This window comes from Passer montanus, unplaced genomic scaffold (genome assembly GCF_014805655.1).
Source record: "Passer montanus isolate IOZ18808 unplaced genomic scaffold, ASM1480565v1 scaffold56, whole genome shotgun sequence".
In the NCBI taxonomy this organism is placed as follows: domain Eukaryota; kingdom Metazoa; phylum Chordata; class Aves; order Passeriformes; family Passeridae; genus Passer; species Passer montanus.
The window spans coordinates 4500417-4520537 of NW_024370595.1; the positions used below are offsets into that span (position 1 = coordinate 4500417).

General features: G+C 40.0%; 1 protein-coding gene across 1 annotated transcript in view; it reads left to right on the plus strand.

Annotated features, from left to right (window-relative positions):
* Positions 1-6919: 6919 nt before the first annotated feature.
* Positions 6920-20121, plus strand: part of OCA2 (OCA2 melanosomal transmembrane protein) — a 185986-nt gene continuing 172784 nt past the window's right edge. The window contains exons 1-2 of the mRNA XM_039725691.1: positions 6920-7105; positions 8293-8386. Coding sequence (XP_039581625.1) covers positions 8348-8386 — 39 coding nt within the window. The 5' untranslated portion in view covers positions 6920-7105; positions 8293-8347. The remainder of the gene's footprint in view (positions 7106-8292; positions 8387-20121) is intronic.

A 20121-nucleotide genomic window follows, 5' to 3' on the forward strand; every position in this document is an offset into this window, starting at 1 on the left:
AGATAAACCTTTATCTGTGTGAATCTCTTAATTACATAGAGAAACAAATTCTGAATGGCTTAAAATTCTGCATCGCACTGTACCTATGCTGGTGGTCCACATCTATTCCAGAGTAACCACATACGCCCCCTCTCCACTTTCCCACTCTCCACTGGTCTGGAATAGGGCAAGATGAATAATTACTCCAGGACTGTTACACTGGTGTCCATGCAGAGGCAAATCTTAGTCTTGAATGGGGTTATGGAGCCATTATTTCTGTGTGTGAGGCAGAGCAGAGAATAATGTTTCTAGCAGAGGTGAAACTAATTTGCTTAAACCGGGAAGTTTTCTGAATTTTCCATAAAAGGAGTTATATGCCAAGATTTTTCAGTAAAGTTTAATTGTGGTTAACAAGGCTTTTCCCTCCCTTCAAAGTTACATATTCCTCTAACATTTTTTTCAAAATAATTGTATAATTGATAGTGATGCATTATGATAATTAATGATTCACACCTATTTCATGTATGATTCTGCTAGGAAAGTCATAACATTATTACATATTACTTAACATGTCCCAGTCTATTTTACAAAATCCATTGTGTCAGTTTTGTTGAGCAGAAACATCTCTACCTCAGCATTTGCCAAACTGGTGAGAAGAATTTTTTTCCAGATTCTTTAAAGAAAAGGTGACTCCCATAAGCTCACTGGTAAGAACATCTCACCATAAATCCTTGTCTCCACGTTGGACTTGGACAGAGGAGGTATATTTCACAAGACACTCACTTTCAAGAAAACTTGACAGTTTTTTGTTTCTGACCTTTATTTTCCACTGATGTAATGCCATCAGACCAAAAAGCCATACTGAAAGAAAAACAGCTCTGCAACATCACCAGGCATTGATCTCCAAGGACCTTGGCCAACTTTGCATTTCTGAGCTGCACACACATGTCTGTATCTCTGAAGGGTGGATCTGATCACACAGGGTGCTGAGGACTGCTCAACGCTGGCAATGCAAAGTCCACCTCAGTGGCAGGAAAGCATCATGTCACTTCATGACATGGATGGCTCATCAGATGAAAGACCTCTGTCGTGCCAAAATCGCACCCCTACACAGTACAGCCCCTTCTCAGAGCAGACTGTCATTCCCAAATTGGCTTTTCAGGCTAGTGGTTGCTTAGCCCAGAGCAGATACTTTGAAAACCCTCCTAACCCAGCAGCACCATGGTTATGATGTTATTAGGAACTGCTGTCTTCATCAGGCAACAGACAAGTTACTGAAAACTCCTAAAATGACCACAAGACCAGCCAGGTCAGTAAATGAGTGCTCAGTAGTTTCAATTCACCTCTTTCCCAAAAGCAGCAGAAGTGAATCCAGGCTCTGATGGGTAAAGGGAGCACTGACAGTACCTGTAAATGTTACTGTCTCAGAGTTGTTTTGAGACCATAAAATAACAGAATCTCCCAGAAGTGCCATAGAACAGTTTTACCATCTCCTGTGAGGCCTTGGCAGCAACTGTTACCACTCCATAAGGGATGAGGAGGTGATACTTCCTGGCAAGAATAAAGCCTTGGCTGAGTCAAAGAACTGTGTGTAGAGATAATTTTCATCAACACAGCCTATGTGATGAAACAGCTTTTCAGTACAAGATAGGAACTTTGATCTCCTGACTCCTGGTCCTGTGCCTTAACCACACAGGAAGCTTGAAAATCTCCCATGGGCTTGAAAATCTCCTCCCCTATACATGGATATTTTATCCACACTGCAAACTGCCTGAGACCAAGCAAGACCATCTTGGAAACAACTAGCAACCTGGTACTGATATCCTGCAGCACACAAGGCAATATTTTTTTGTGGAATCCAGACTGAGAGGCAAAACCAGGACTGAAGCCAAAAGTAATTTCACTGCAGTTTGTCCTGTCTTCTTACATCTTCTTATTAAATCTTTTAGTAATCTCCCTCTGCCACGACTGCACTCTCTATCCCATGTGTACACTCAGTCACAAGGACTGAATGCCAGCCACCACTGAGATCTGTGTGGGAAAGGTGATGCTAGCTGCTGGCACAAGTGGAACCTTGGCATCAGCTGCTGGAACAGTTGAGGGTCTTTAACTCCTTTGTTCCAAACAGAAAAATTCCAAAGGCAGTGCCCTACATGGGTAACTCTGGTCATAAGTACCACAGACTGAAGCCTGGTCAGTGTCTGTGCCAGGAGTCAGCAGTCCCAGGACCACGGGAAGGAAGGTGTGTGATTTGAACTCCAAAGTTCATTTCTTTCCGGGTTTGCCCAGCCAGTTTTTGCCTAGGCATCCCTGTTCTCTGCAGGAGGTTGGAGGAAGAGCAACTCACCCAAGGCAGCCCAAATCTCACTGCATATACCCACACAGGTATTTAATGCATTTCATTTCTTCCTCCTGCTATGCACAGCACTTCATAACCCACTGACAACTGCATTGCTCAGGTCAGACAGCCCTTCTCCTATCAACTTAATTTTGGACATCAACCCTGTTCTCCAGGATGTTGCTAGGTCAATGTGATGAAATGGATGAAAAACATGAGAAGCAGCAGAACCAGGAAGGACATATGCAGGAGTCTTGCTCAGAAAGTCTTTCCAGTTTAGGAGAAACCTTCACATTTTGCCTGTAGTTTGTAAAATTTTGATGTTACACTTGCTTTTTTTCTCCTATGTGTTGCTGCCAAACAGCATAACAAAGCTTAGCTGACCACCAAACCACATTGGCAATTTTGTCCCCACACACTGATGAAGTTTTCACAGGGAAACAAGAAGATCTATACTCCTAGCCTAGACTTTATTTTCCAGAAGTGGTGTACCACATCATTATTATAGCTTATTTACAGTAATAAGTACATGCAAGTGCCCAGTAAACCTTAAGTTTCTTTTCACTTAACACTGACCATTTACAAAAGAGAATCCTAGAGTATTTTACAGTATATCCATGTTCTCCAAACAAATTTCTCAAAATGCTTCTGCTGAAAACTTTTTCACGTATGATGCTAGTGCACCACATGTGAACTCAGTGGAGAGAGCTGATCAAAGATGAGAAGAGTCAGGAAACAACTGAGACAATTCTACTCTATCTTTTTGAGAAATCTTTGCCCAATCGTAGTCACTGACCATCAGATGACTAAATGCAAAGGAGAATGGTGCCTTGCAGATATACCATTAGCATTCACATTTGAGACAGATACTCAAAGCAGCAGAATCTTTTCCAAGTATCAGAAGCATCAGTTCACAAATAGTTTCTGTGCCACATTCACAGACGTGTTGCTTTGCTGCAGTTTTCACTTAAGACAAGGACATGACACCATGAATATTTTTTCTACCAATCCCACACCTTTCAACTCCAGTTCAGTAAAAGAACTGTGTTGGCATGCTTTAGTTAACACCACAATTTCTAATTAAAAATTTGTTGGAGATTAGCATTGAAAGGCAACATCTGCAAGAAATTCTACATCTGTACATGTTCTTTGATTTAAAAAGGAAAACTGTTTTATCAATGAGATCTTTGGAATGCACTGCTTCTGTTTTTTCTGGAAGAGTACTGCATGATTTACTTTTCCACATATGCTAATTAAGATGCTTGCAGGATAGGCAAGTGTATACTGGCATGAAGGCTTCTTTCACTAACATTTTAAGGAACACATACTATGATTATAAATGGGTCATGTCCCCTAAACTCCCTAATGGGACTCAATGACCTTCTGTCTTTATTCAAAGGTTGTTTAGCAGCCTTTAAATCTAGTTTTGGAAGATTGATTCCTTTTCCTTCTCAGACTAGGAATTTGCACCTAAAAGCCCATTAGGAGCAAATCCCATTTTTTGACCACTTGAACAATTTTTTTTTCAAGAACAACAACTGGCTACTCAGAAATACTACAGCCTGTTAGGAGTGGTGGTAAAGGCAAAGGAATCTCTGGCAGCAGGCCGGACAGCTTGGTGAAGCAGGCTTTAGGCTGCAGGGCTCGGGTGGTACAATCCAAAGTGGCAACACTCCCACTATCACAACCCACGGGGGAATAAGCCAGGTGTCTAAGCTGAAGGTCACCATCTGTGAACTCAGTGTCTATTTTCCACATTTTGTGAGTGGAGGCTTATTTAATAGAGCTGATACAGTCTGGAAAGTTTCTAATCTCATCCCGCAGTGGTGACCACAGCTGGCCGTGGTCAGGGTGTCTCTTCTTAAACTGCTGACTGTACTGATCCTTCATCTCCAGGGACTACAACTGGAAGTTTAGACCTGTGACTTTCGCGTAGCCATGTACAGTCTGCCAGAAGGCACCCCTCCCTAGGACAGGCTACCTACCTGCCTACCTACCTACCTACCTACCTACCTACCTACCTACCTGTCTATTTATCTCAACTTCCAACCCAGAATTTTCTCCATAAAAGCCTTGATGCAGGTTTGGAACCCCCATTTTTGCTCTGAAAAGACAGCCAGCCAGAGCCAACCCTGGTTTGCCACACAGCTCTGGCTACTGTGGAAACCAAGACGAGTAAGAACTTGGCATTACAAAAGTGATCCTTTTCGGGTCCAGAGCAAATTAGCTCCTCTTTCACTCTACAGATTTACAGATTTATAATGCTAAATCAAATGAGCAGCATAACTGCTTTCTCTTACCAGTCTTTTCTAGATTTGATTATATAATTAACTAGTATTTTTTGCATCTTTTTGTTCCCATTGCAGATTCTTTTGCAAGTGCAAGGCCTGATGTTCCTTCCACTTGGGACATCAGCAGCAATCACCACTTTGTCTAGTACTAATATAAAATGCTTCTCTGCTTTTTTTTCTTAAATCTACTATTAGAATTAGGGAAGACAAAAACTTTTTCCTAGCAATATAAGGACATCTAACAACATTGTGTCCCCAGCTTTCACAATTCCAGTGTATTCCTGGAATAAATGAGAATATCACAAATGTTTACTATGAGTGTAATACAGGCCGCAGTATTCTACATGCCAATAGCCTGCCACTAAATAAATTGGAGTGTTTCTGCCAGCTCCATCGTGTGTGGCATCCTCTAACTCTGAATTTCTGCCTGGCTGTTATCATGGCTGTTATCATGGCTGACTTGGTGATGTAGCACAAGTCTTAATGGAAATGTAGGTTAAATGGGGTGATGTCTGTTTGGTGAACTCTCACAGTCCAGTATCCCTTTGATGAGTGCCTCTGGAAACCCTACAATTACTATACAAAGCAGTGATGTCTTACTTGCTCCTTACGGTGCTGTCTTCTGCATTTTACATGATTGTAAAGAGGAACATTTCACCTTTTTCTGTGTTTTTACTGCAGCAGATTATAAATCTGCAGCTCTGTGGTCCTCATCCATGGATGAAGCACCCAAGCAATGGAAACACAAATTAATTGTTATAAAGTTGAAGGTGAATAATTATCTTAATAAAGGGACTTTTATTTTTTGGTATCAGAATAACCTTTAAAGGAGAAGTTGTTTACTTGTCTGCATAAAGTTGGATGGGAGGACAACTGTATATTAATGCTTTAATGGAAATTGTATTTTCTGTGATTAAAAAGATGTTTCTCATGCTGGCAGATCTATTGCCCCACTACTGCAGTCAGAGGGTAGTTGAACTGTGATAATGGGGATAGATATAAATAGATTCACCTTCACAAAACATGGACAGGTACTTCTTGAGTTACAGGAGTAGAAATAAATTCTTATATCTTAAGCTACTGTCACCTTGGTGTTTGTAAACAACCACATCAAACTGGAACTTGTGTTGCATCTGTTGTATGTTCTCTACAGCCTATGGGAAAAAATAAAACAGCAGGAAAAATCTTTGAAAAACTCACTTTTGGATGATTAACTGCCCCCAGCACAAATGGAACACTAATAGAAATTGCACAATGGTCCACCTGATTGCATTCTCTCGCCAGACTTCTGAAGTAAGCTGCTCTCCCCAGAAGCCAGGGAGACAGGCCACGGATGTACATCCATGATGCTCATTAAGTGAGAACACTGGAGATAACTGTTGATGACCTTATGGATAATCTTGAGGGAGCTGGAAGTGTTCATCTCATATTTAAATATTAGAAGGTCAAAAATGGTTACTCATCTTTCAGTAACAATTACTTCTTTAGGAAGGCTCAGCTAGCAGAAACCATCATTGCTATTTAATAACATGCAGCTATTCAAGGCAAAATGTCAATAGCATCATTCTCTTTATGAAGAATAAATGTTGCATTATATTCCTTTGGTCTATTCTGCTTGTAGCCATGAAATTAATGTAGCATCTGTTTCTCCAGTTGGCATATACTATATGTAGAATGTAGATTATATTATTTTTTATCAGCTTTTGTCTGATATAGACAAAAAGATTTTGCCTGATGTAGTGCTTAATTATTATCCCACTGAGTACTGCAGTGGCATTTGTAAACCTTTGAAATTCCAGTATAAAGACCAAGAATGAGTGTTTGTCAGGATAATCTTATTAGTCATTTCTGATGGCTGAAAAAGTGAATTCCCGCCCCCCACCTTAAATCTTACCCCACCCCTCCCCAGTATGCCCAGTGTTTCCTAGTAAAAATTGTTAAATTTATTATTTTTTAATTTCTGTGGCAGGCTAACAATGAGCTACTGCTCATTTTTGAGCAGTACTTCTACTACTGCTCTGTTCTCCTCCTGCTTCCTGCCTGAAGTGTCTCAGTGTCTGCTCAGTGAGGCTGATCATGATTTGTGTGCCCTTTCTCTCTTTGCCACTTGTTACTGCCATCTGAGGCTTTGGAAGAGCTGTGTCTGGGCAGAGAGTAACGGGTGCTGGGAGAAAGTCGAGTGCTAGTTCCTCACTGAAATCACATGATGGCAAATCTGGGAATTCCTGCTTCATTTATGAGTGTGCAGAGAATGCAATGTCACTCTCTCCCCATCCAGAGATGCTTACTACAAAGAACTGAGCTGGATTCCACAGCAACAAAGTTATTTACCTAAATAAACTCTCTTCAGAAAGCAAGGGGCATCTCTCGTCTCCTGCAGCTGAACCAAACCTTTTATTTTTGACATCTGTGCATCTTTTTTTTTTTTCTTTTTAAATTTTTATAGGTTTTTCTTTCCAAACAAGAGAACCTCTTCAAGAATTCTTCAAAAGAGCAGGTAAAATGCTATTTTTCTACAAGAAATGTTTCTTAGAATACTTTAATTTTTTTTTGTTATTTTGTGAGGATAATTTTAATATGTGCAATAAAATATTTCATATTAAAAATTGGTCAAACTTTGCAATTAGTGAAGGGTCTCTGGACAGCATTTATGTGTACCTGAGTCTTCAGCATTTTAAAACATCAGTGAGCCACATGGAGTGTGTGTTATAATATTCAATTGTTTTTTAGCTGTGTTCCTATTGACCTTTACATTGTCTCAAAAATTAACCTTTCCTAGGATATTTATATTTAAAGACTGTTTTAACTTATTTTAGATTGTAGATTCTTTAAGGACTCAAACTTCTTGCTATTGTTAATGTAGTTTATTGTTGCCTTTCCTACTCCATTTATGCAAAAGGGATGAAATTCAGGCTTACTTTTTGGACTAGATGTTCTGTAAAACATGAAGCTTTGTGTTAAAAAAAGTTTATTTAGATCTGTGTTTGGAGATAATACATTGATGTGGAGTGAATATATCTCTCGGGTAAAATGATTTATAAAAATTGGATCACTTTTTTGAAGCATTCCTTTTCATGGATTTTACTCATGTTGGCTGTATTTGTAACAAGCTGTTGTGATTTTTCCAGTCACCTTGCTGGAGCAGTTTGCCAGCAAGGGAGCAGTCTGCAGACCAACAATGGGCTGGTCTGTTCTGCTCAGCCCTGCTTTTGCTGAAAGAGTAAAAGTGCAAAACTTCCCCACTTCCCAAGAGCTTGAGGTTTTACAAATTAGCTGTAGAAGTTTGGTTTTCAATGGAACTTTAGGTGAGAAGTCAGGGGATCAGTCACTTAAATGTAGTTATAACCTTTTTTAAGGGTAATGTTTACATGTATTTCTTTAAAAATAAAATCTGTAACTCATGTAAAATAGATGTTGAAGAGGTGCAGCTTTTGAGTTGTTCAGCTAATATGTAGGAAACTTTCTGTATTTCTTAATACAGTCATAGATGGAACACAGACACTTGTTTTCTGAACTCTCACAAAAATATTTGGTCATCAGAATTCCTAGTATTTCCATAAGGGTAACTGCTATAAGCTGTCAAAAGCTCAGCTTTCAATGCAGAATTTGGTCTAATGGTGGGAGGCTGGTTTGGACCTCACCAGTTTTCTCTTGAGGCACCCTTATGTTGTCTTCTGTGTTGAGCAGGACACTATGAGTTAGTCTGAAACATCTCTGGAACAAAGAAGAGAAGCCATGGATGGCAGAAGTGCTGACATTTAGAGCTGAACAGGTCCTGGTGAGTACAATCCACAAAAATTCTCTGTGTTACAAGGCTTTTTCTGGGCTAAATCTAGGAGGAGAAATGGTTCCTTGCTGCAAACATTTTGGGTGCTGCTTGAGTAGAAACAAGAAAAATTTAGGCTTGTGGCCTGATGTCAAAGGAGAAAGAGGGAAGAGGATAGCATTATTCTAAGGGATTTGTTTATGATTTTTCCTTCAGAAGGTATGTTAAATAAAGATACAGTATATAAATATATATATATACTAGGAGAACTGAAAAGTTAAACTTTTGCCCACTTTTTCACTGGTAGAGGAAAGTACAAAAGGGGTAAATTGTATCACAGAAGAAGAGCCTTGTTAGACTGAGACAATGCAGCAATTATTTCTATAATATTTCTCAATAACAATAGCTGTAAAAATGCTGAGAAAAAAAATCCCACAGTTGTAAGTTGGGGTTTTTTTCTTTTTTTTTTTTTCTTCATTCTGTGACTGAGTGCTTTTGCCAGATCACATTTTCCCCTGTGGATTAACTTTGAACTGCCAATTAAAAGTTATTGCTAAATCCTGTTACAGCAGAAAGCCTTCAGGCTCTTACCATTAAGATTTGGCCATTGCTCTTTCACATAATAGATTAAACTGCTGGGATTTTGGTAAATTACTTTTGTACATTTTGTAGAATAGCCACATAGCCAGTGTATTTTTTATAGTAGAAACTGTCTTACTTTCTGCTAATTTCATTGAATTAAAAACAAAGGGGGAAAATTGGAATTGAGACAAGAGCAAATATTGTTCTTAACACATTGTGTTAATAGTGCAATGAAGTTTGCCTATTGATGCAGTGATGACCTGGTTTCTTCTGCAAGATCTTTACAAAACCCTGTCAGCCTGTCCTACTTAGAAAACAAAATTGCTGGAATCTGCGTGGCAAAGTTTAGATGACCTTTCCTACAATTTTTGGGCAAAGGAGACGGAATACTGCAATAACTCTGCTGTTTCTGACAGGCATACTCTGTGTGTCATTGTTGTGAGCAGGGACAAATTGAACATTATCTCAGAAGCCCCAGACATCTTTGTGGTAATGGTTGGCAGATGTTTTATTTTTTAATGTGGTCACTGCAGGATCATCAGTTGCTTTAAAATCTGTGTGTTCAGCTAGGAACAGAACAAACAGGAAAGAGAAGTGAACCCCCTGATATTTTAATTTTATTGAGAGAAGAAAAAGCATTCTGCGTCCATTAAAAAAAGCTACATAATTCTTGCCAAAATCATCCATTCAGTCTAAGATATGATTACAATTCAGCTAATATATATTTTATAGCTAAAATATATTCAGCTATTAATCAACATTGGGTTTTCATGTTTTCCATGCTTTAGTCCTGATTCTGTGATCTTGCTGAAAAGATTGAATGTCTTGATTTCTACAGAAATATGACTGCACCCACAATTCTCCTATCAAAAAAGAGCAAAAAAGGGGTGTCTTTTTTACGAGTAAAGATAGTCTGTAATAAAATAAAAGTTGTGTTCCTGTTCAGCAGATGAATGGATGCTTCTGTACAGGGTACAGTATCTTCTGGCTGATGAATGACTTTTTCTTGCACGCATCAGCTTGTTTTGAAGCCATCTTCATGGCACCAATCAAAAGAAGGTGTAGGCTGGCAAAAATCCTTCTTCAGCATTCAGCTGGTTCAGGTAACAGGTCTGTGGTATTTCAGGAGCCTATAAAAAAGAGTAAAACAACTATGGAAGAGGAGTCCTTGATAACTGGTAGCAACAGCCACTGTGAGGGTTTCTGGAGCTTTGGACATCTCTGCCAGAGAAGATGGCTTTTAAAACAGAGCATCTGAAAGTGCAAAAAGTAAAGGGGCTATTGAGGTTTCTCATTAGGTACACGGCACAGGACCAAGGGGGGCATGGAGACATCTGTCCTCCATAGGTTTTTATGGTGTGCTTGCCATTCCCCAGCCATCTCTACCACCCCTCTCCCCCTCCATCTCTTGGCAGCAGATATACTTATCTTCTTTCATGTTGATATGTCATTACAGAGCTTTGCAGTGTAAGTTAGCTCACCACTGTAGAGATCTCATTTGATGCTCATTGCCGTTGCTAATTTGCATAAACTCATGCAAATTTTTATTCTTTTGGTGAGGGGGGGTAATTGTTGCATTTATTTGATCTATAGCACTGCCAGCACACCCTGTGGATGCCATGCTTGAAGTCTCCTCTAACCATTTCTCTCCTCTGACATCAAGTTCTTGTAGCAGAAAACTTCACCTCTTTTACACATACCATCACAATTATTGGTTTATGGTAACATACACAATGCATCTGCCACGTTCCTTTTTTAATTAAATAAAGAATTTTGGCACGATGAGTCTTACAATTTGCAGCTTCTAAATTGACAACAGCATTTCTAAATTAATCAACAGCATTGATTAATTTTTTTTAAATAAACTGTTCTATGGTCTTTCTGGTTGTTTCACACAAAGGGACAGCAGCGTTGGTTTTCTTTCTTGTTTCATTTTTTGGGGGGATTGTTGTTTGTTTGGTTTTTTTTTTCCCCACTGGTTCCCATATATTGAATTCTGCTCAGCCCCAGAAAAACTGCTTTCTGTTAATATTGCTGTGGTGTTGCAGCTTGCAGCTCAGCCACTAGAGGTTTGGATCTGGAAAATGAGGTACAGCCTTATGCAGCTAATGCCACAGCTGGGCTGCAGCTCTCAGCAGCCTAGCAGAGGTGGCCTACAGGGCACTCTTTTCCAGCAGGATTAGAAGTGGTGCCATTGCTTTTCCCTGACTGATATAATGACTCCTGAGAAATGTTTAGTCAAGTATAAAGGAGAGGAGCTTTCTTATGCTGGGGTGCTCCCAGGTTGACCCGAAACCAGAGGCTTGCTCTCAGGCTTTGCATCTAATTGTGTAATATTTTCTTTTCTGTTGTTCATGGGATGATTTGTTAAAAATCTCATTTTCTTACCTGTTATGAGACCAGGAGGACTTGAAATGTACATTTTTATCCCCGTCCAGTGTCAGTAAGCCAATACAGTTGCATGACTGTTTGATTTGTGGATTTGTGATTATCATGGATTTGTTAATTACTGTGCAGGGAAGCAGCTATCCCATAGGGTGTGAGGCATAGCTGGGATGTGTTTTGTGCTCTGCAAGAAGGAGCAGCACAGCGAGGGCACTGAAGTGCAGCTCCAGCTGCACCATGTGGGAGCTGCTTTAGTGGGGGTGCTGGGAAGTTTACTGGTTTGTTTGAGACTGAATCAAAGCAGAAATATAAATGTGACATTTGGTGCCAGACCCTTTTTCTTGAACACCATCAAAGGGCATATATGGGTGATTTTTCCTCTGAAAGTGGTTCTCTTTCAGAGAAGTAAAGAAAGACAACATTTTGTAATTGCTTGCCCTAGAAATGGTTTTTTTTTTGTTATGACTGTAGTTTTATAAGTTTGCTATTTGCATTTTCATCAGAACAGGTGGATTGGTTAAACTGCTTTGTGAAAACTGTATTGAATTCATAGCACAAGCATGACAAATATTTGAGATTTTTCCATTTTCTTGGAAACAGAGCAGGTACAAGGTGAAAAATAGCAAAAGATACACTATGTATAAATTGGAGAGATGACACAACTGTTCAGGATCTAGCTGATGAACTAGTCCTGCTCTTAAACTACATCCTCTCTTAAGTCAGACATTAATCACAGTCTATAGGCATACACATAATTGAGGCAATATTTCTTCATTTGTAGAGATATCATCCAGTAATTGTATAATTATGAAAGAGCTATTTTAGTGTTTGCATGCCTGTCTCTAGTGCTTTATCTCTACCAACTGGGTCTGTTAATTTTGGTCTCTAGTTCCTAGTACAATTCATGCTATAAAAGCTGTCATAAATTCCACAAAACTGTGGAGATCTCATGATAAATGAGTAATTTGGAAATTTGCATTAATCAGTCTAATCAGAGTTCTGGAGGCAGAAATATTTGTCAAAGCATTATCACTTATGATCAGCAATGTACATCATCAGTAATGTTCACTCAAACATTTTTGAATGTTTGCCATTTTTATTAGGAATGCATACAGAAATATTTGTTGTTAAGTGGCTGTTTAGAGCAAAAAAATAGTTTCTACTTGTTTCGTAGCTCCAGCAATATACTTTCTTTTACCTTTTCAAGGACAAAATGTATCTTTGCAAATCACTGTTAATTGTCTTCTAATTTCCTTATTAGGCAATTCATCTTTCTTGCTCTGTCTCTTCAGTAGTAGGAAGAATTTTACCTGGCAGTTGTGAATGACCAGGGGCTAATTACAAAGCTTTGAATACAAGTATCACTGCAATTGGAAAGTGATATTTCACTTCTTTTGTGAAATTAAGCCTTGGAATATACATGGACAGATAACTGAGTGCCTCAAGGCTAAAGCTTCTGAAAATTGGCAAGGCAGGGACAGGCAGAGACACTTCAGTACTGCTTCTGTTAAAAATGAGGCAGCTGAACACACTCTCTAATAGGCACAAGAAAATTTATTGGGAGAGCCCTAAATATCCTCAAGCATGGCTCAAGCTTTAGCCAAGGACCTGACTTTTTCAATAATAGGCTCAATCGCGTACAATCTGTTGAAAGAAAGAAAGAGCCCCCCTAGGTTTTAGTGTGGGGGAATTTTTTTGTGGTTTTTTTTTGGTTCTTTTTTGTTGTTGTTGTTGTTTGGGTTTTTTTGGTTTTTTTAAAACTGGTTTTATATTTTTTTATACTTGCTTTTATAACTGCTAACACGTTTCTCTTTTTTTTCTTTTTTTTTTTCTAATTTGTCAGTCTTGTACTTGTGTGCCCTTACTTCATTTACTTTAAAATTTTGTAGTGTGCTGACTGGGGCTAGTTTAATATAGAAATGTGTGTCTCACACAGCAGATATAATTTCTCATTGAAATACTTTTTCCTGGAGTGTTTCAGCATAGAAGCACAGGAGAAAAAGTGCTCAACTTTTCTGTAGTGGACAGATTTTTTTTCTTTTATCTGAGCTGGACAAACTCACAAATGGCTCTTCATGCAGCAGCTTGAGGGAGGCTCTGGCAGAGCAGGGATCCAGGGGGGGTTCAGTAAGCATGTGGGGAAATAGGAGTCTGTTTGTTGATCCCCACCTCCTCCCGCAGCGGGTATTGCATCCAGCTGCTCCTCAGACTGTTGGTGTCTGACCAGGAATGCCTCACTGCTCTCTGAGGAATTTTACATAACGGTCTGGCTGGTCAGCTGAGGGCTGAGTGTCAGTCAGCCAAGTGCTCTGGCTGTTCTCCTGTGTGATGGGGTCCGGCCCTTGCCTGGCATACTTGTGGTATAGTTTCAGGTGCTGGCTTGCAGAGATGAGGTGAAGAACAAATTTTTCACAAGTCACTTGAAAAAATAAGGACATATATTAGCTTTGAAAACAGACCTTGTGAATTGATAAGGAGACCTAAACCCTTTGAGACAGTGGATTAGGTTCCTGGTCCTTAGACACTGTGACACTTCAGAAGCATTTGCCATTGATGTCAAGATGAAATAAAGAATTCAGAAATAGATTAATCGTGAAGATTCTCTAAAGGACACTCTCATAGTTGTGGTGAACTTGGCCTTGAGATACACAAACTTCATATCTGTGTCTCCCAGGAGGCATAAACCTACTGGATACTGGGAGCGAGCCCATTCCCTTCACTTGGATTCACATGCTCAGGAAGTGCCTGGCCCAAACATTGAGCTGCTTTGGGTAGTCCACCAAAGCACTGTGGTCTGTCATTTGCCTTGGCTAACTTTGAAGGCAGGACTGGTTTCAGCAGGGACTGGACTAGGCAATCTGCAAAGGTCCTTCCAGCTTGGACTGCTCTTGATTGTGTTTCCTCCTTCCCTTCTGATCTTCCAGGGAAGAAAGAAACTTCAAGCTTCATTTTACCACAGGAAATTAGTGCCATGACCACAGGTTGACAAATGCCCATTTCTCTGAAAGAGGAGATACACAGAAACTGGTATGGTCAACCAGTTTGCAGAAACTGGTGTAGTGCCAACAGCTTGTAGTGGTACATATCAGCAGTAGACTATCCAACATCAAGTCAAATCTTGTCTGATGGGACATTCAAAGGCAAATCTAGTTTTGGACCAGATATTTTAACCCAGCTCCCCTCCATTTCCAAATAGAAATGGTCTTCCAAAGAGGTCCTAAGAGGGACTTTAGAGTCCCTCTTTTGGTTTGTTTTTAACCAGAAAATTTGCAGTTGTTTAGGAAGAACCTTATTCTAATAAAATATAATTTGCAATGAAGTATCATTGGTCAGGAGGTCCTTTCAGCAGGAAGTTGTGGATAGTTGGTGTTTTCATGGGTTCAGCAGGTGTCTGGGTGTGTTTGTGCCCAGGAAGTCCAACGGGCTGTGGAGAACAAATATATCTGCTCAGGAGCTGCAAGTCTCTGTAGACTGGGGAAGGCAGGATATGGGATTTAGGGCAGAGGGGATGTAGCTTTGAGCTGTTCTGGGATGGTCAGTCTCTAAGTAAGGCATTGGATGCCTGTGAGCAGATTTTCTGAGTAGTGCCTTAACTTTAATCTTGCTGCATTTTGGCAGCAGTGCTAGGGTTCTTCCTCCACATACTACATCATCACATGATCATGTATCCTAATGACTGTCTTACAATCTAATGTACATGTTTTGGAGTAGAAATATTTTTTGCAAATATTTCAGTGGAGGAAGGGAATGAAAGGAGAGTTTCTTGTGTCATTCTGTATTTGTTCTTTTGTTCGGCTGCCGGCTTTTAAGTTCATACGCAAGTTTGGGCAGCAGCTAGTGCATCATGCTTGTGCCTGCCTCCAAGCAATTTTCCTAGCTGTGTAAAAATAAAAAAACAGGAAATTAATGGGGTTTAAAACAAGTAAATGTGATTTTAGACTCAGAGAAGCGTCTTTGAAAAAAGAGATATAACAATCACACATACGCAACCACTTACAGTTAGAACTCTCATTTGTTTTAAGAACCTAGGGGCTGTTGCTCTACGTCTGTAACCTTGGTGACTTTTGATGCATTAGCATTTCATGTCAGGCTGTTAGGGAGCATTCTTTTACTCCTGAGCATTGTAAAATGCTGTAACATTTTTCTTCTGAAGAAGGAAGCTGAGTAATTTCAGTGAACAATATGGGCTTTTATATTAATGAATAATCGAATATGGGTTTTTTAAAGTACCATGTGGTAAAGAATTTTCCTTTTGTCCTTGACATTTTATGTCCATTGTCCTTGTTAGCTCCCCAAGCCCAGTGAACTTTTTCACACCATGTATGGCAGTTTTATCTGCATCTGCCAGAGAGGACAGGATGACTTGTTTCAATCTATCCTTGAGGACAGTCATTCAGGAGTTCTTAACTAGTCATGTCTATAGTTGCAAGTTTGTAGTTTTGTTCTTTGGGATGTGGATGCTAATGTTTCATAGATTTTCCTTTCCTCCATTTTATACTACTACTCGTGGATGCCAGTTCCAATCCTACTGTGCACATTGAAATTTGGATTAGAAACGTTTGTCTGAACCAAGTCTCCACAGCACCCCCCAGTGCTGTGCTTTTGTTTGTGTGTGGGAACAGCCTCAGAGTGCACAAACTTGATTTGCAGCTGAGATTTAACTAAGAGATGTGCTCTCACCACTGCTGGGTCCATGGGACCACACAAGGGACAGTCTACACTAAAGCTTTTTGAGATGTAAATAGTGTACAGTTTAGGTATTTGGCACCAGTCCTTCACCCTATAGATCCATTCCTATTATGCCACACCAATTACTAACACAGATGGCTCAGGGAGTACTTTTGTCTTCTTTTATTACTATTTGGAACAATAAAGCCAGTGCAGGGTGATATATGAGATATTGTAATGTGCTTCTGTTCCTGACTGCTCCTGGTGTTTTTCTGGCCCAGAACAAATGGTGTACTTCTCTCTTTACTGGGTCGATTGTCTAATATCTCTCTTTGGCCATGTTGAAAGCAGTTTTTTGCTTCCTTTTTACACTCTGTATGTGTGATGCACCCAAATGCAATTGATGTTTCAAATCCTAATCAAAACCCAAAGTCTCTGAAACCCTAAAACCAGGCAAACTTTGTTTCACAGTGGCACTGGTTGCTTTAGCTAGAGGCCAGAGAGTCTCACAATAATCTAAATGGCAATTGGTCATCAAAAAAAAAACTAAGAAAACTTTACATACAGTCACAGCTAACATGGTCTGGTGTTGAGCAAGGAGTTGGTGTATCAGAAGACAGTCCTCATACATTCCTTTTTCTATTTTCAAGGAAATTCTCAACAGGTAGGTGCTAATTTGTGCATCACTTGGTCACTTCTCTCCAGCCAGCATGGGACATCTTTGGTGTTGTATACCTACATGCTAGCACCCACGTGTGCCCAATATACGAAGGTTATAACTTCAGAGTGTATATCGTTATGAAGTCCGTGTGGTCATTAATGCCATGAGAATACACTTTTCTGCTATAATTTTCTGTGCATCAGATTTCATACTTGGTACTTTTCTTGTCTTGGACATAGAGGCTGTTAGGTGCTAGAAGCTGTGTATTGGTAAGGAAATTGTCCTGAGTACGTGTCTGATAAGATCCTGAGGAAACTCCTGCATTTACTGAAGATCATATGACTGAGGATGTCAGCAGTCACTCTTTTTTCTCCATTCCCTCTCACTGTTCCTCACAGACCTCTTTACATCTTTTTCTTACCTTACTGTTTATAGCTTAAGTAAGCTTAAGACTTAACTCTGTCATACCCATGCTTCAGCTTCACTAACTTAAGTGGTCCAAATTAAATAATATTAAACCAATTCATTTGCATGCATGTAGAAAACACAATGAAGCTTAGTAATTTTGGTGTAAAACCATTCTCCCTTGTCCTATCTCTATCTTGTGTAAAAAGTCCCTCTCCATCTATTTTGTAAACTTCCTTTAAGTAGTCGAAGGTACTATAAGCTCTCTCCAAAGCCTTCTCTCCTCCAGGCTGAACAACCTCAACGATTCCAGATTGTCTTCAAAGGAGAGCCGCTCCAGTCCTCTGATCATTTTTCTGGCTCTCCTCTGGACTTGCTCCACATCTGTTCTGTACTAGGGACCCCAGAGCTGCAGGTGAGGTCTCACCAGAGCAGAGTAGAGGGGCAGAATCCCTTCCCTTAACCTACTGGCCGGCTGATTTTGATGCAGTCCAGGACATAATTGGCTTTCTGGGCTGTGAGTGCACATTGCTGGTGCTCTCAATGACTACTTCTCCCAGTCTGTCCTCATATCTGGGACTGCTCTGATCTGCTCTCTGCACCTTACACTTGGATTTGTTGAACTTCATGAGGTTCTTATGGTCCACTTCTCAGGCTTTTCCCAGGTTCCCCTGGATGACATCCTTCCCCTTTGTTGTGCCACCTGCGCTGCTCAGCTTTGTGCCATCTGCTGACTTGTGGAGGGAATACTCGATCTCATTGCCATTGAAAGGGACATTAAAGAACAAAAGATGTTAAAGTTACATGAGAAAGTAGATTGCCGTGAACTTTTACCCATACTCTGAGTGTTAAAAGGACGAAAAGCCACTCTACTTTCATTTCCCAGAATCCCTTATTATGCCACACAGAGAATTAGAACGACAGAGTGAGCCAGTGACATCCTCTGCAAGGCTGTTGGGCAGTTCCTGCCTGAGCTGCAGTAAAGTATCTGTGCATGTGTGGGCGCTGGGTGGGACTCCCCTGGGCATGCCTGAGGGTCCCACTGAGCCCAGAAAGATCCTCTTGGGCACAAGGGTCCCTTTTAGCAGCTTCTCAAGAGAAACAGCGCCTGAGGCCATTCAGTTTTGAAGCAAGATTTGAACTGACAAGAGGAGTACATAACCAAGTCCCTCTCTAGCATGACCTGTTGGAAGGCATTTTTGCTGGTTCATCAGCTTAGTGGTGGGAGGGGAGGCTGCAGGCATCATCGTTGTCATCACCATCATCATCACCATCATCACCATCATCACCATCATCATCATCATCATCAATCTTCCTCCTCTACAGAGAGGGTGAATGACCAATCCACTGGGGCTGGAATCATGAGGGTCAAAGACCCAGAGACATCCCATTGGGCACAGGGGCTCAAAGCGAAAAAGCAGAATCATTCTTCTCCTACCTTGGAGGGCTCATTTTTATAGTATTTTACTTTTACTGCTGGAAAATACAATTAAAATACAATGTCTGGCTAAATGTGGTATTTTCATCACAAAAGAATAATAAGCTCTCTGCATTTTGTGTGTCTCTCAGCTAATGAGTTCTCCCCTTTTATAGAGAAATTCTGAAGACAGATTTTTATTATATTTTTTATTATTATTAAGAAAGGACAAAAAAGATAGTCTGAATACAGTGCCTCTCAGACATTCAGCCCATGTCAGGGGCTGGCAAGGCATGTAGAGTGTGATTACAGCTTCTTATTTTATTGCTGAGTGGCTCTATAAATAATAGCTTTCAATGAAAATTGCTGGGAGAAGCATTGCTTTTAAAACATGTAAATGTACAAAAAAACCCCTCAATAACTAGATGCTTTTTTTTCACCTAAGCCTCCTAAGGCTTTATAGGTTCAACAGGAACAGATTATTGCAAGGATTTTTGAAACAACTTTTCTCTGCTGTGATAACTGTTTCTATTTTCCCTCATCGCTGTCAAAGATCTGCAAAGCTAAGGTCTGAAAACCCAAATTCCAGCTGATATTGAGACTGATTTACTTCCTGAGCTGGAAAATTAACCTCAAATGAATTTGAGATCATGGACCAAAAGCAAATCAGTACAGATGGACTTTTATAGCTTTTGGGGCTTGAGGGGGAATCTTGACTCCATCTCTCACATTCTTATCACCCATTTGCACATTTCAGCCAGTTTTCCAAGTGTTGGAGTGAGAGTCATGCCTTGTCTAAGCAGATGTCCCACTGATAGCTACAGTCCAGAAGACATTGCCAGGCTGCTGTCCTCAGTAGTTTGTTTCAGTACCTAATCAGTGTGATGACTTAAAGAAAACTTAATAAAAATCAGGCTGTATCTCCTGTTTGAATTTATTTGCTTTCAGCTTCCAGCCCTCACTTTATGTCATGCCTTTTCCATTAAGTGCAAAAGCCTTTTAGAACAAGATATTTTGTCTCTGTGAAGCTGGCCCAGTAACTGTGTCATTTCTGCATGTTTTTATTTTTTTCTTTTGAAAAGTGGGGGTAGATGGAATACCTTCAATCTCTCTTGTGGTAGGGCATTTCTCAAGCTCTTGAAGTATTCTCATGGAGGTTTTTCTTTTCCCCCCCTATACTGCCTCCCTCCTTCCAAACTCTATTCCAAAAGGGGACCCCGGAACTTTATGCAGAATTTGGTGAGTAACAAATTCTTACAAGGAGAGGAAAAAACAATCTCAATTCCTTCCCACTTACACCTTCAGGGATTGTATTTGTCCTTTTGCTACATGGGGCAGGATATTGCAGCCTCGCTTTGTCTGTTCAATGCCAGACTATTTTGCAGGGCTACAGCTCTTTGATATATATCTTCACTTAAATATTTTTTTAATGTAAATAGATTTCAGTCCTTATTCCTGGAATTATCATTTGCATGAGTCTCTTTGCAGAGATGTTTTCTCTGAATGGGCCCAGTAGACTGCCTTAAAAACAATTTACAGCCATAAAAATTCAAATTACGTTTCTGCCCATTAAGCAAAGGTATCTTAATAACTTTGGGGCATGTAACCCTAAACTAAAGGAGTCTGTGT